At 51.0% G+C, this 14,780-nt stretch overlaps 1 protein-coding gene across 1 annotated transcript in view; it reads left to right on the plus strand.

Annotated features, from left to right (window-relative positions):
* Window positions 1-14,780, plus strand: part of TOX2 (TOX high mobility group box family member 2) — a gene marked incomplete at its 5' end in the record, with an annotated part of 154,769 nt that overhangs the window by 81,674 nt on the left and 58,315 nt on the right. Inside the window, one exon of the mRNA XM_082007214.1 lies at window positions 8,324-8,569. Coding sequence (XP_081863340.1) covers window positions 8,324-8,569 — 246 coding nt within the window. The remainder of the gene's footprint in view (window positions 1-8,323; window positions 8,570-14,780) is intronic.

The raw sequence follows: 14,780 nt of genomic DNA on the forward strand, positions 1-14,780 counted from the left end.
CATGAATCAGAAAAATTCTATTAAAAAATCTCTTGAATGGCTGACACAGGAGTATTATCCACGATGATTAATTTGACTTGGTCATTATGAACACAGACAAGTCTGACAAAATTGCATTTCATTCCCCACTGAATTCATAAAATCACTATACACATAATAAGAAGTTATAGTTCTCTGCTATCCACTATTCTTGACAGGATTCCAGTTCTGGATAAGATACCAATTAAAAAAAAAAAAAAGTGTGGGGAGAGAGGGAGTTGGGAGCCTTTTTAAAAGCCTGCAATAGGGCTGATTTCTTTTGCTATAAATTGTTCGTAGAACTCCATTATTTTTAGCTTTTTTCGATGACGTGGTGACGCAGGTCAGCCGCAGCTTGGACAACATAAAAACCTGACTGTAACCTCTTATTTACATTGAAAGGGGTGCGGCAGAAATGCTCGCGCATGCTTCGCATCGTGAATCCCAAGAAGCCCTGCTGGGCTGTACCTAAGGTCAGAGACCGTCGCCGCTGCTGCCTCTGTTCCGCCACAAGTGAATCCTTATCCAGATTGAGTCTTGGGTATTGTCCATCGTACAGATGATTATTAATGACTGGTAGCTTGTTCTTCATTTCCCACCGACATAACCGAGGTACCAATGGACACGTTGAGGCCAGAGTGTCCCAATGTTGTTTCTGGCTTCGGTGGCATGTAAAACAAACAAACAAAAAACCTCCGGTGAGCAGCACAGTTGGGTGCATGCCTCCCAAAACTTCATCTTCCTGAGTGGCCTGGGATTTTCTGTTCCCTCTGAATATTCCTCGCTGGAATATTCCTGGTTCCCTTCACAGTCGCCGTCCTGCTGAGCACCACGGCACCACATCACAGCCGTCCCTTCGCTGCTGTAGCAACTGGCCAAGGAGATCAAAGGTTATTAGGGCATGAATGTTTAGGACCCTGGTATCTCCCTTCTGTGCACATGTGCACATTTATGAAACTTGTAGAAAAGAGACTTTTTTTGCGCTGTCAAATTTGGTTGAAACCATCGATCAGCTTTTGGAAGACCCATGGCTGTGTTACTGCATGGGATTTGTGTCTGTAGGAGATGGGACAAGGTCAACGCACGTGAAGTGAGGAGGTGGACCTCCAGCTCCATTCAAAGGTGAAGCCGTGCAGTAGCGCTGTGGTTGAGCTGGCGGCTGGCTTTCTGCTGCGGGTTGTCGCAGCATGCAGGGTCTGCCTCAGAGCAATGCCTGCACGACAGGAGGATGTGGTGAGGAACGGGGAACGTGGAGGCGTGTGCTTGCTCTTCGGGTGAACCGACGTTTGTTCGGGAGTTAAAAACCCACTACTTCAGGTATGGAAGGGGAGCGCAAAGGTAGGCTTTCCCGCAGGTTGCCTGCTGCTCTGCGGTGCTCCCAACCTCCCCGGTGGCTGCCTGTTGCTGAAGATTGTGCAGACGCTTCCAATGCACATTTGTGTTCATGCAGGAACTCATTTTTCCCTTTTCAACCGCGTTCCCATAGTCAAAAAACCGAGCATGTGAAAATTAATGTAAAAGGGGCTGGGAACACTTCAAAGACAATGCGTAGATTGTATATGACTGACTTCATAAATACTTCTTTACAGTATTTATCCAACACTACCCACGTAATTCATTGGCCCTGCTATTCACACGCTGGATCTCCATTTGCGAAGATGAGGCAAATCAATTTCCGTTCCTAAGACCCAGAGCTGCTGACGTGGAAAATCAGCGCTACTTCACTTCTTGGCACGGGGCTTTGGGAATCACAGGTGCGAGCGCAGCCCTCCGGCATCCTCCCCCCCGGAGAAGTGGTGCCAAAGGGGTCCGGACCCCCTGCCCGCAGCCCCCCGCGTCACCCTGCAGCGAGTACCGGTCCGTTTCCCTTGCTGGCCCCAGAGCATTTCTCTGTAGTTTGCAACGTCCAGGTGATTTCCAGCCTCTCCTGCCACCTGAGCTATCATTTCTGTCCCCGTGGATTCAGTGCTTTGCGCCGAGCAGAAAACTTCTGTGGTTCACGTCCTGGAGAAGACATATCAAAATCCCCGTCTTGCAAATATGATCACGCCTGCGCTACGTAACGTGTGTGGTGGGAGAGCAGTCTGGAGGCTTTCAAGGAGTAGCTCGCCTTCATTAAGCTTTGGGTTTCACTTACTTGTTGCGTTTGGACTCTTCTCTTCTTTGTACAAGACCTTCTCTCGGCCTGGCATGCCCCACAGCTTGTGTGAACACTGGCACATAGTGAATCCTTTTGCATGTATGTAAGAGAAGTAGGTAAGGTCTCTGTAGGAAAAAGCAGCGTGCTTAGCAGGCTCCTGACCCCATCCGATGCATCATCCAGCTTTGGTGCAATCGAGATAGCCCGCAAACCACCTGATTGCTTTTCTGCGGCCCCTTTGCCAAGCTACACTGGTAGAGCTCATGGTGCTGGTGGAAGAGGAGCTCTGGACGCAGCCCTCGGGTCCCAGGTCCTGCCGCCATCCTCATGTCCGGCTGGACTGGGGTGGGAGGGTTGGGGATTGCCATTGCTGCTCGTGGGACTGCGTAGGCAGCCCATAACCTCTGCGTCCTCCCTGCTCTTCGTGCACACCAGGAGCTGAAGGTGTAGCCCTTGATCATGGCTCTCAGCCTCACAAATAGCAATGTTTTCCTTGCTTTGCAGACCTGCCAGGCTAGTTTTGGTCTGCTTAGACCCATCTAATCTCTGAAGCATCTAGAGGTTCATGTTCCTATGGCAGTAAGCTCTTGCGTTAGCTGCAGGAAAAACCTAGTTAGTTGATGACGGATGGTACAGAGTCCATGGTGTTTTGTGTCATCTGGATGATTAGGGTGGGCTGGATCACACCAGCCTACATATTTCCTTGTACCTTACCGAGAATAAATGTTCTCTCTTAGGCTTATATTTACTGTTGAATGTTATTTGGCAGGGCAAATATTTACCTGCAATAATACTGCAAATCTCTATCCTCCTCACTGTGAATAATATTTCTCTGAATCAATGCTTGACTGCAACTCCTGGATCCTCATGGATAATCACACAGAACATGACTCAGTGGAGAATTGGGGTCACCGGACATCTGCCACGCTGCTCAGGAGAAGTTTCCCAGGTCCTCGGTCAAGTCATGTCCTCTATGATTAATACCATGTTGATGCACTGAAGAGATGATGATGGCCGGCTGTGGAGTGTTTTGTAAGGGACGACAGCACTTCCCTCCCCTCCCAAGAAGGGAAAGGCAGGAGGAAGCTAAAGGCTTAAATTGTAGACGTGCTCAACACGTGTAGCTCCCTCCTCAGTCACCTGCAGGGCGAGTTCTCAGTGTCCTTTAGAACGCAGCAGTGGTTATGGCTTTGGCTGAAATCACAGCTGGTCCCTCAAGAGCTGGGCTGTGTTAAGGCATCTGGAATTCCCGTAGGCTCAGATCAGCTGGATGCGTGGAGCGGCCTGGCCACTGCGGAGAGGTGGGCAGATGGATCCAGAACGGCCCCACTTCACTGTGCTGGCTGCGAATGCTTCCCCGGGCTCAGGTCTACAGTTTGGCAGGGTGGTTTTGTTACTGTACAGCTGGTGGGAGCCACCAGAGCTTGGCTTAATCCACAGGTCAAGAGGAGGTACAGTGTAGGAGCGCAAGACGAAGCAGCAGCAACATTGAGCGTGGGTTTGAGCGCGGTGGCAGAGGACGTGCAGGGTCCCATGCCCACTGGGCGGTCCTGCAGTGCAGAGCAGAGGACACCCAGGGCGTGTCGATAACCCACGTGTGCTCCGTGGTTGCAGCAGAGACAAGCTGCTCGCCACCCACACGCTGGTCCCCAAAGCCGCTCCTGCCCGAGAGCCTTCTCCTGCGCTGGGCTCTGCGTGCTGCAAGGCAGGGAAATGTCTGGGCCCACGATACATGGGCTAGAAGTGCAAATCTGGCCCAATGCTCTAAATCAATCCAGGCGAGAGCTGGGAACGGGCACATCCGTTCCCATCCCTGCACGCTTCAGCAGTCCCAGGTGTGCAGACACAGCCAGGGCTGCTGTAAAAAAGCTGAGTGGTGTGGCCAGGCTTTCTCAAAGCAGACAGGAAGGCTTCACAGCTGAAGCTCTCGCTGCCTGCCCTGCTGCCTGCTCCCAGGGCAGCCCGAGTGGCTGCAAGGCAGCTCCGGCTCCGGCACCGCTTGCCTGACCGTCCCCCCATACAGCTGGTATGGAGCAGAAGAAAGGTGGGATTGTTCCTCTGCCGCCCTGGAGCAGCAGCAGAAGCATCTGCCTTTGTCGCAGGCGTTTGCCCTGCGTTACAGCAATGGGAAATACTTGCTGTGAAAACGCTCAGCACCTTTTCCAGCTTGCTGCTGGGTGCCAGCCGTGCGGAGCGAGAGCTCCTCGCTTCTCTCCGCAACCCACAGCAACTTTCAGCTGCAGCTTAAGGGCCTGTGGAGAAGATGTCCACAACTTGATGGGCTTTTAATTCAGGTGCTTATCCAGCCATATAAAAGAAGATTCAGTTTTACTGTTCAAACTCATGCTTCCCGTGCCTGCGACACTGGAGGCAGAGGGACCAGCTCATTCCTCTGTAAAGCTCTTGTTCTCCACCTGCTCTCTTGATTCAGCTCCGTGTCTGTATGGGGCACCCTTTGGTTGGATCTCCTACTTCTGCTGCACCCACACCCATGCACTGCAGAACCTCCTGGGCCCCGGGCGGCCCAGCCTTGCTCAAGGTGTGCACAGCGCTGTTGCCTGAGCACACGTGCAGGAGGCAGGGACTCGTGTCCTCCCTCTTCATCCTCAGACAGCTCTGCTCCCCCTGCCCGGCCAGGGCCATCCTGCCGGGCTTCTGTCACCTTCTGTTCTCTCCTGCGCCCAGGGGCTTGCTCCTGCCAGCTCCTTAAGCCTTTTCCAGCCCCGCTGCTCCCCTGTCCTCCCTCGCAGCCTTCTCCCGCTGCACGTGTCCTTCCCCGCTAGCCTCGTATGGGTCGCCTGCAGACCCTGGGGCCTTGGGTGCCTGCTGTCTGTCTCCCTCTCCTGAAAAGCATCAGGGAGCGCGGGAAGCCTGGGAGACCTCGGCACAGCCTCCCCGTGGCAGCGAGCCACGCCGGGGGGTCTCCTGGGCCCGCTGGCGCTTCCAGAGCACAGGCTGTGCCTGCTGATGCCACCGCAGCGCTGGCAACGGGACCTTGCTGGGCGAGTCACCTCGTGCTCTTGCAAGGGGCTCAGCAGCTCGGACATTCCCCTCTAACGAGCTTGTGAGCTGGGCAGGAGCGGCCGGTAGTGCCGATACCAGTGCTGGCTCCTCCTGGTCCTGCACGTGGCCTGGGTGTCACCTTGCTGGCAGCCGCAGCCCTTTTCCTCGTTACGGACCCCTCCGCGCTGCCCCGTGCTGAAGGCGCAGGTCTCGGGAGCCGTGGCCGAGGGAGGCGGGATGGACGCGCCTCTTGTCGGCCCCGCACCGCCTCCCCTGCGCCTCTCCATCCTCCAACCCTGCAGCCGCCGGCGCATCTGGAGACGGTCCAGAGGCAGGGCTTTGACGCCGCGCGGTGCCCGGCTGCCCGGCAGCGCGAGCCGAGGGGGGCTTCACAAGAAGAGGCTTGTTGTTCCAGCTGATTTCAGGGTTTTCGTTTGAAGAGGAGTAATGCGTAATCGCAGCAACTGTCCTCTGTTTGACAGTGGAAAATCCTACATCTTCCGTGGGTTTTTGTGTGCCGTAACGGGCGGCCTTTTAGCGGAGCGAGCTGCTCCGCGCTCGCGTTTGGAGTCCTGGAGGGATGAATGGGTTCAGACCAGCTCACTAATCTAATTTGTAATGTATCCTTATAACGTATAATTGGCTGTTTAATTTAATTCAAATTAACATAAGAATAGAAAATATCATCTGCAGCGTAGCCCACACGGTGGTAGGAAGGGGCGTTGGGTGTCACTGGTTTGAGGTGACATGAGACCACCCTTCGTGGGGTTGGAGGCGTGTTGATAGGCACAGCGTGTGACAGTAAATCACCCTCCTTTCTCACCCCTCCGAGTGTCTATCTGTCTCACCTCCCTTCCTTATCTTTCTAGAGATCTACTTAAAACATATATAGAATAAAAGCAGCTTGCTTTGGAAAATTGTTCATAGCAAGAGGGTGTAAAAGGTGGCAGGCGCCGAGTCTGATTATGTTGATTGGATATTGTCTAATCTGATTTTGATTGTGTACAGCTTTGATTGTAATTTTGATACGTCTGCACAATACCGTAGCTATTCAGAAAGCTTTGTGATTTAAACAGGTCTTTTTTATTTTTTTTTCCCCCCGGCTGAATAGAGCAGAAGCAGAAATGTGCAGAGGGGCGAGCAGGGTGACGGGGCTTTCGCGCTCTGTACAAAACCGCCTCAGAGCCCTTCGGTGAGCTGCTTTGCAGCAACACAAGGAACTTGTAGCTTTGAAGAGGGCTTTAGGAAACTTTGAGGGGGTTTTACATAATTTAGTTAAGTACGGCAAAGCCACTTGCTTATATACCTGATACCAAAATAAACCAGTTGGAGGAACAAGTTTGCTGTGCAATGATTTATTTAAATCCCTTTCCGTAAAGCATGGAGCGAAATCCTCTTAAATAACCGGGAAAGAATCGGTGTACCTCAACGAGCGTAGCCCAAACGGAAACCTAACTGCTAGACGTATTAAATGGGATCTGTCTGTCCGCTGCTGTGTACATCCCCTCAGCCCCCTGCCCTTCCCGTATAATACCGCTGCTAGGCTGAGCCTGGCTGGAAAAAGAGCTGGGCTTGGATTTCCCCGAACAAGAACTCGGTACAGAGCTGTCTCAGCCCGGGCTCCGTCCCGTGTTTCTTGCGTATTTCCCCACAGCCGGGGGGATTTCAGGCGCACGCGAAGGGTCGGGTGGGATGTGCAGTACCTGCTCCTTCCTCCGTCTCTCTTTGCCACGGGCCGAGGGGAGCAGAGAGGTGGGGGTCCGGGTCAGCGGGGGATGAGCCGCTTCCAGCCCCGGCTGGGTGGTGAGGCGGGAGCGACCCCCTGCTCTCACCCACCGTGGGGACGCGCCGCTCCCAAGGCAGTGCCGGAGCAATCCTGCTGGGAGCCCTTCCACCCGTCCGGATACCTCCTTGCTCCCCGCCGGCTCTCCCGCCGGCCTCGGTCCTCCAGTCAAACGGGGGGTTTATTTTATTAAGGGTTTTCTCCCTGCAGCCTGGGGAGATGAAGAACACGGGTCTGAGTGTGAGCTCTGGGGCAACGGATTAATAAAGCCTACGGTGCTTAACTGGTTTTGCACACATCTGGGGTTTTGCTCTTAAATCAAGTATTAAGTCAAAATCCAACTGTGAAACTAGGTGATAGGAGAAATTTAGCTTAAAATCCAGGTGTATAATACTATGGCTAATCAGAATTTCATATGCTATAATAATATGTGAAACTGTAGATCTTTAGAATAAGCCTCTTCTACCAAAGACTCATATTCTTCCTTCATAATTAATAATTCTGGATAGATTCACACTTACGAAGCAAATATGTTTTTGTCTGAAGTGAAAACGATTGCACGAGTGCAGTAACATATTCTTTCGCCATATAAATTACATAGAAGTAAACAAGCCGCCAAAAAGCGCAGGAAGCGCGGGGAGTACCGACAGCTCCGCGTGTTCGTGGTCGCTTTGAGGGAGCATTGGTGGGGAGGCGAGGGAGTGCTTGTCCAAATAAAATTTGGATGAGGATATCAGGAAGGACAAACCTCCATGTGTGGTAGAGTCATGCTGACTTTCTTTAAGGGATTTAAAAAACACGTGATGGCTGTGTTTCCAAATCTCCCTCTCTCTGGTGTTAGTTTCTGTGCTGGAATTCATAAGGAGTCAACGGGAATTTTGTTCCCAAGTGCTAGTTAATTGTACGGAGCTAATTCTCATAAAAACTCTTGCAAATACAAACTGCAGATACTGTAAGAGCTGAGCTGGGTGCCCAGAGAGGGGCTTTGCCTTAAAAATGCAGCAGCGGGTTGGGAAAAGGCCGTGCCCTGTTGTGGCCGTGGGCTCTGGAGCAGCGCTGGGCTGGTGCCCGTCGGGGCGCGGAGGTTTCTGCTGGGTTTCGGGCAAGCTAGAGATGTGCCAGCAGGATGCAGGCTGGGCGAGGGGAGCAGTGCGGGTGCCCCGGGCGGGACTGAGGTGTGCGAGGACCCGTGGCGTCCCTGACTCGCTGCCCGGCTCCTACCTGGTTACAACCTGCTGGGGTCTGGGGCTGCAGATGCTTTTTTGATTAAAAGAAAGCCATTTTCACCGGAATGTGCTTTTGTGTTTCTTACACATATAATCGCTTTGCTGAAGCAACAAAGCAGTAACGCATCACAAAATGTCTTTCTTATGTTTTAGACGTATAACGGTCAGAATGAGAATAACGAAGATTATGAGATCCCTCCCATAACGCCTCCGAATCTCCCCGACCCTTCCCTCTTGCACTTGGTGGACCACGAAACTGGGTATCACTCCCTGTGCCACAGCCTCCCTCCAAACAGCCTGATACCAGCGTACCCCTACCAGAACATGGACCTGCCGGCCATCATGGTCTCCAACATGTTGAGTCAGGATGGGCATCTTCTCTCCAGCCAGCTACCCACGGTCAGTGACTATCCCCTCTTACGATCTTTCGTTAAAGCCACTCTGTACGTCACGTTATGAGTTCTGTTGAACATAGAAGGATGTTCACGATGAGGTGTTGGCACTGGGGCTTGGGAAGAGCTGGTGACACAGCCCAGCCTTGCTGCACTGCTGCCCACCAAGGTCAGGGTGCGGTGGCAGACGCTGCAGTCACCTGCGTGGCCGTGCTCGTGGTGGCAATTTTTTGTTTCCAGTTTGGTGTCTTCCTCAGCCTTATTAACCGCTCAAGAGCAAGGGGGAAAGGTGGCTTTCCTCTGCGTGTGTAATATCCTCACTGAACCGAGCAAAATGCTTGTGCTCCAAACTCATGTGAAGGTGACCAGCCGAAACCTATAGCTCATCGCCCCTACACCCTGCGTCCTTTCCCCTGCTGGGAAAAGCCCCCAGCCCATCACCCCTGTGTCCTGCTGCCAGGGTGGAGAATCAGGAGAAGCACGGATGCTCCGTGAAGGGAAAGCTGTCCTATTGATTCCAAGGGGAACGAGATCCCTCTTGCACTTGCAAACTCAAATTGCCTCTTGGCTCAGGCCGTGGCAAGGGGATAGCTTGCGAAGTTTCAAATGACTCTTCTGTAGGAATAAATAAGGCGGGGATAATGAAGTAAAGAGCAGCTCTGGGGAGAAACTTCAGGGCTAATTAGACCTTACGACGCTTCGGTATGAGCAGCACCGCGGAAAGGTTGTGACTTGATTTTGACGTAGTATTGAATTAATGCTCTTGCTGTTTAATAATATTTTCCTCTTTAGCAGATTTAGCCCTACGGTTAGTTTTCTACATTGTTTCTCTCTAAGATCATTGATTTTCCTGGATGCCATTGGAAGGTATCAATATCAAACAGAGTTCATTTTACTTAAATGGCGTGCCTGTGTGTCTGGCACTGCGCTAGCTGGGGGACATTCGGTGTTGATTGCTTGAATAGATAATGGTCTGAAAGGTGGTGATATTTAAATATTTAAATGGGATATTATCTCTTAGTCTAGGAAAATCCCAAGGCGTTCTAAAGTCTTGATGCGTCTCCAGGTTTCATTGTTAGTGTGTTTAAGAAAAATATCATGTTCTGCCCATCAATGTTGAACACGGGCATATTTCTACGGAATTAAATATTACTTAGGCCTCTGTGTTAGCTTTTAGGTTCTTAGGTGATTGAAGCATTAATTTCTGAGGCAAAAAGAGTCGATTTCAGCTGAAATATTTTTCCCTGGTTTAATTTAAAGCACAGCCCCTTTGCCTGACCCCTATTTTCATAACACGATAATTTTATCCTGTGTTGATTGTCTCATTTTTGAGAGGTGATATTGCACTTATAAATCACTTTCTAAAATACCAAAAGAAACAAGAATAGTGGGATTTATTAAGCAGCTTCTGTACGTCTGAAATAATTTATTTTGGAGTAGTCCTTGGGAAATGTTCTCTTTCTTACTTTATGGTACTGTTTTACAAATGCAGCATCGTGACAATAAATCAGGACTGAGCCAGAGGAGATAAGAAGGGGGCTTAGTGGGCTGTAAACGTAGAATAGAGAGATTAAGAGTTGTTTGCCCCTTACCACGAAAATAAAAAATCCAGTGAACCCTGAATTTTCCAGCCGATAGTGAATTGAAACTGTTTAGTTTTGAGCAGAAACCCTTGGAGTTGTAACAGATCTTCAGAGGTCCCAGCAGCAACAGAAGTAAGATCAGGGAGTGAACTGTGTTGTAGTTTTAGGTCAAAATTAAATCCTGCCTTACCCTCTTGTCAAAGCCTTTTTTTGCATGCCGTCAGACGACTTCTGCTGAAGGGTAAGTCCCGGTTTTTTTGGCTGCCCAAGTAGAGTCCTCCCTTACTCCAGCACCAGCCCACGGCGGCAGCTTTTGCCCCATAGCACACATATAACTCCTGTTAGCGGTTGTGGGAGCAGCACGCGTGCACATGAGAACACACTACAATCCTGGAGGCAGAGCAGATTTTTAAACTCACGTGGTCAGTACCTCCTGCCCAGGTGCCTGTTGAGCCGTAGCCCGCTCGGTGGTGGCCCCGTGAAGCCAGCACGGAGACGTGCTTCCAGCATCGCTGTGTGATGGGGCCGGGCGCGCGATGTGCTACAGCCCTGCGCGAAAGGCAGCCGCCTTCGGGCAGGTGTTTGTGGCAGGAAGCCTCCAGATCAAGGAAGGGGCTTGTTTGCTAACGCTTCCAAAAAGAGAGGATTTATTGCCACACGGGTCGTGGTGGGAAGCCGGGCTGGGGGCGAGCCTTGCCCCAGGGCTGCGGAGGAGGCGTGCGGAGAGTTTGTCTTTGTTCCAGGACTGACGTTGCTCATGCAAATGCTGGAGCCGGGAGCCTCTCTCCTTGCTGCTGCCCTTTGCCGTAGTTGGTACCATTTTTTGCATACATAACTGTTTCCTGCCTTGGCTGCCATGTCTTTTGGTTTGAATATGGTGACAAATGACAAGCAATTCAAGGTAAAATGTTTAGCTGTTGGTTAGGCTTTTCCTCTAAAAATGTAGCGTAAGCCTTGGGGGTTTTTTAAGGCACCTTCATGAAAAAAAACGGGAGTTGCTGAGAAGACATGAGCTAGGACTCGCTGAGAGCAGCGGGGATTGGTATTTGCCTCTACAGCTCAGAAGTGAATAAGGAAAATAGAGGTGCAGGTTGCTGTCCCCTTTGGTGTGTCTCTTGTCCTGGGATGTCCCGAGGTTATCCTTAGGGTGAATTAAGCCTCCCAGTGCCTCTGCAGGGGAGGAGGCTGCTGCTCCCGTCATGCTGATGGATGCCGAGTCAGGATGAGTTTAAACCAGCGCAGAAATTCCCGTGGCAGGACCAGAGCTGGAGAGCGAAGGTGGATGCGTGGTGTGCCAGACCCGGCTCCTGGCTCCCAGCTCCAGCCCGTCCCTGGGGTGTCAGGAGCTGGAGCCCCTCGTTTGAGCAAAGGAGCTGTGCCCTGATGGGGAAAAAACAAAGCCACCGTCTCCTCTGCGTTTCCTCATCCCTTCAGCAGCAGCATCCAGAGCATCCTCCGTGCCACCGGCCTCTTGCACACTTGGCTCTGCCCCGTGGACCAGGTCTACGTTTACGTAACATGGTTCTTCACTGCTTTTTCTGTCACTTTATTTCCTTATGAAGATTTTTTTTTCCCCTCACCAGTTCCTAGAAGTCAAGGGAGTTCTCAAACACAGCAGGTGGGGTGCAGGGAGCTGGAGAGGAGAGAAGCAGGGACGGGTGGACAGGAGTAGGCGAAGAGATGGCAGAAGACATGACGGTAGGAAGCCCGATGGAGCGGGGTGCAGGGAGGCTGGGGAGGAGGCGGCGCTGGCTTGTTTGGGGAAGGCACGTTATTTTTTGTGTTGGTGACAAGAAACAAACAGAAAATTCTTAATGCAGTGGATTTTATCTTTCCTACTGTCCTCTCTTTTGCTATGGGAAAAGAGGAGGGCAAGAGGAAGAATGGCAGGAGGGAAAGAAAATAGGAGAGATGTGATTGTCATTAGAAATGGGAATATTTAGGAGAAAATCAAAGAGGAGAAAGGATATTTTTCTTGGAAAGGGACTAACTGCCCGCTGTGAACGTCCCAGCAGTGCTACGGTGTGGACAAGCAGTTGCCGAGCCCGCGGGGACCCGCAGGGAGACCTGCTGGGCTGGGGCCACGCCGGGGCTGCGAGCCGGGGCTGGCGGGGACAGGGGGAAGGCAGGGGAGCGGGCAGAGAAACGCCGTCAGTCGCGGCCATCGCCAACGAGGTGCGGTGCCCGCTGGGTTAAGGAGCTGCTGTGAATAAATGAGATTTCAGAAGGGATTTGGCAGAACATATTTGACAGAAACAAAGGGCGATCAAGGTCAAAGCCCAGGAATCTCCGCTGCAGCGCAAACGTATTTCCATAAATATTAGATAGCGGCTGAGCGGGCCGGGGGTGTCTCGGCTCATCAGGTGGGATGATGCCTGGTACCTGGGTGCTGTGCCAGGCTGGGGGGAGTCGGGACCCCCCGGTCAGGGGGTCAGCACTGCCTGGAGCCCACCACCACCGCTCGGACACCCCGCAGCTTCGTGCTCCTCCCAGGCGGGTTGAAGGACGCTCCGACGCTGAGGCATGCTGAAAGATCAGCCACTTTTCCCGTGGTGCCCGTTGTGGGGCTGCAGCTGCCTTGCTCCTTTCCTGCTCCGCCGTGTCCAGGTGAAATTAGGGCAGAGCCATGTATTTCTGCATGGGGGAAGCGTCGTCTTGGACGTGCGGTAGCTGTTACGAGCAAACATTGGCTTTGTAGCAGGTATGTGGAGTTTGATTGGAGAAACCGGCAGCTATCCCGGTGTCTGCATCTTCCCGGTGCTTCTCACGGTGGCAGATCTTTGTGACTACTCTAAAGGCACTAACATTTCCCTGAGCCCGGTGGGATAACTTTTTTCTCCTTGCAGCAAGCTGGAGCATCAGCTTGAGTGGAAAAGGCTGCAGCCACAGCTTGGAAGTTCTTTGTTTCAGTTTGTTGAGTGAAAACAGATTGTTTGAAAAACACTAAAAATCTCCGGTGACGAAAAGCACATTCATGTTGTAAAAATGTCAAATTTCCAGTTACCTGTAGAACCTGTTTATGAAGAGGAGAGAGAGTAAAGGGTAAATGGGGGGTGAACTGTAATACCAAGGATGAGTGCAGCCCTGAAATTCCTGAAGAGTTGGTTGGTTGGTTGACTTTGCAATCTGAAGAGCTGTTTCCCAATGCTAAGAGCCTTTGCTATGGAACAGAAAGGAAACCAGTAAAACGACTCAGCAGTAATCCGCCTGCCTGTGGAGAGGACAAGTAGCCCTTTCCCAGAGCTGGGGCTTGCATGCTCAGGCTGTGGGCATGGCCCAGGGCTCCAAGGAGAAGCGTCTTTCTCTGGTGCCCACCAGAAGACCTCGAGCGAGGTCTTCCTGCAGGCAGGTTGCAACACCAGTGCCCGGGCCAGCTCTCCTGGCTCCACGGGTCTCTCCCCAGCTCCCATCCTTCTCAAGACCGCTGCTCCCCGTCAAGCACGGCGGCGTTTCTTATTTACAGCCTGAGCCGGGGGCAGTGGGAATTGCAGCAGTTTTCGCGGGATAGCCCAGGGAACAGCCCTGGGAAGGTGGCCGGCGCAGCGTCCGGAGTTTTCCAACAAAGGCTTTAAGAAAGATGCCGACTAGACGTTGATGCAGAAGCCAAGCGAGAATGCCAGTCTTTTAGCTAAGTCACTGGGAAGACATGGTCCCAGGAGGCCATACAACTTTACACGTTGTTGGTATATAATAATATACCAACAATGCATAACTATTTCAATAATTGTAAATCACTGCCCGTTAAAATAAGTTATTTAAAGTGACCCGGATCCCAATGCAATGTACACGCAGCAGTGCGCCTTAGAGCAAGTTCATGCTCATCGGAAGAGCCTTAATAAATAAAGAAGCAAGCACGAGCAGCGGGCGGGCGATGCTCAGCCAGCTCCGTCGAACCGCAGGCTGGCGGCGTGTCTCCAGTAGCAAAAACTTAGCAGAGTTCCCGTGTTTCAGTCCTGGGTAAGTTTGCACTGGCAGTTTTGTGTTGTGTGCTTTAGGTTTTGACTAATTTGTCTTTCTGCTTATTAATGGTTCAGTATTTAAAAACTAAAGTCCCCAACACGAGCCCTTGGTGGAAAATAGTAATAATACAACCATACATGAAGGGTTCTTTGTATTAAACAGAGGCCTGTTTGCAATTCCCTGCTAGTGTTTTTCTCAGAGGCAATAAATGAAAGAAATATGTCTTTTTAAATTTTATAAAACTCAGAAAAATGGTTTTAAACAGCTTTTCTTCACCTCCTATAATTATTTATTTTCACACAGTCCTTCAGGGTAATGTTCCGTTTTCTTATTTCACACTCCTTTTTCTCATAAATGAACCATCACTTCAATAAATCATTATGAAAACAGAGACTAACACAAACCCTGAAAGGTTGAAAGATTTATGTAACACATTTATGTTTTCCATTTTCTCATTCTGGTACTCCACTGCTAAAGCTAAGCTAATAAAAGCTGCTATTAATATTTCTTGTTGCCTAGCAACCGCAGAGAGGGAGTAATAGCTTTAGCTAGAAAAATAGATGACCGATAAGGAAAAATTCAATTCTTTTATTATCTCAAGGGAAAATGGGCTTTTACTGGAACATTATGATGTACGAGTGTGAAGTTGAATACAAAGGATATTTTTTCAGTTGT

The sequence above is a fragment of the Phaethon aethereus genome (assembly GCF_964289735.1).
Source record: "Phaethon aethereus genome assembly, chromosome: 16".
NCBI classification, from domain to species: domain Eukaryota; kingdom Metazoa; phylum Chordata; class Aves; order Phaethontiformes; family Phaethontidae; genus Phaethon; species Phaethon aethereus.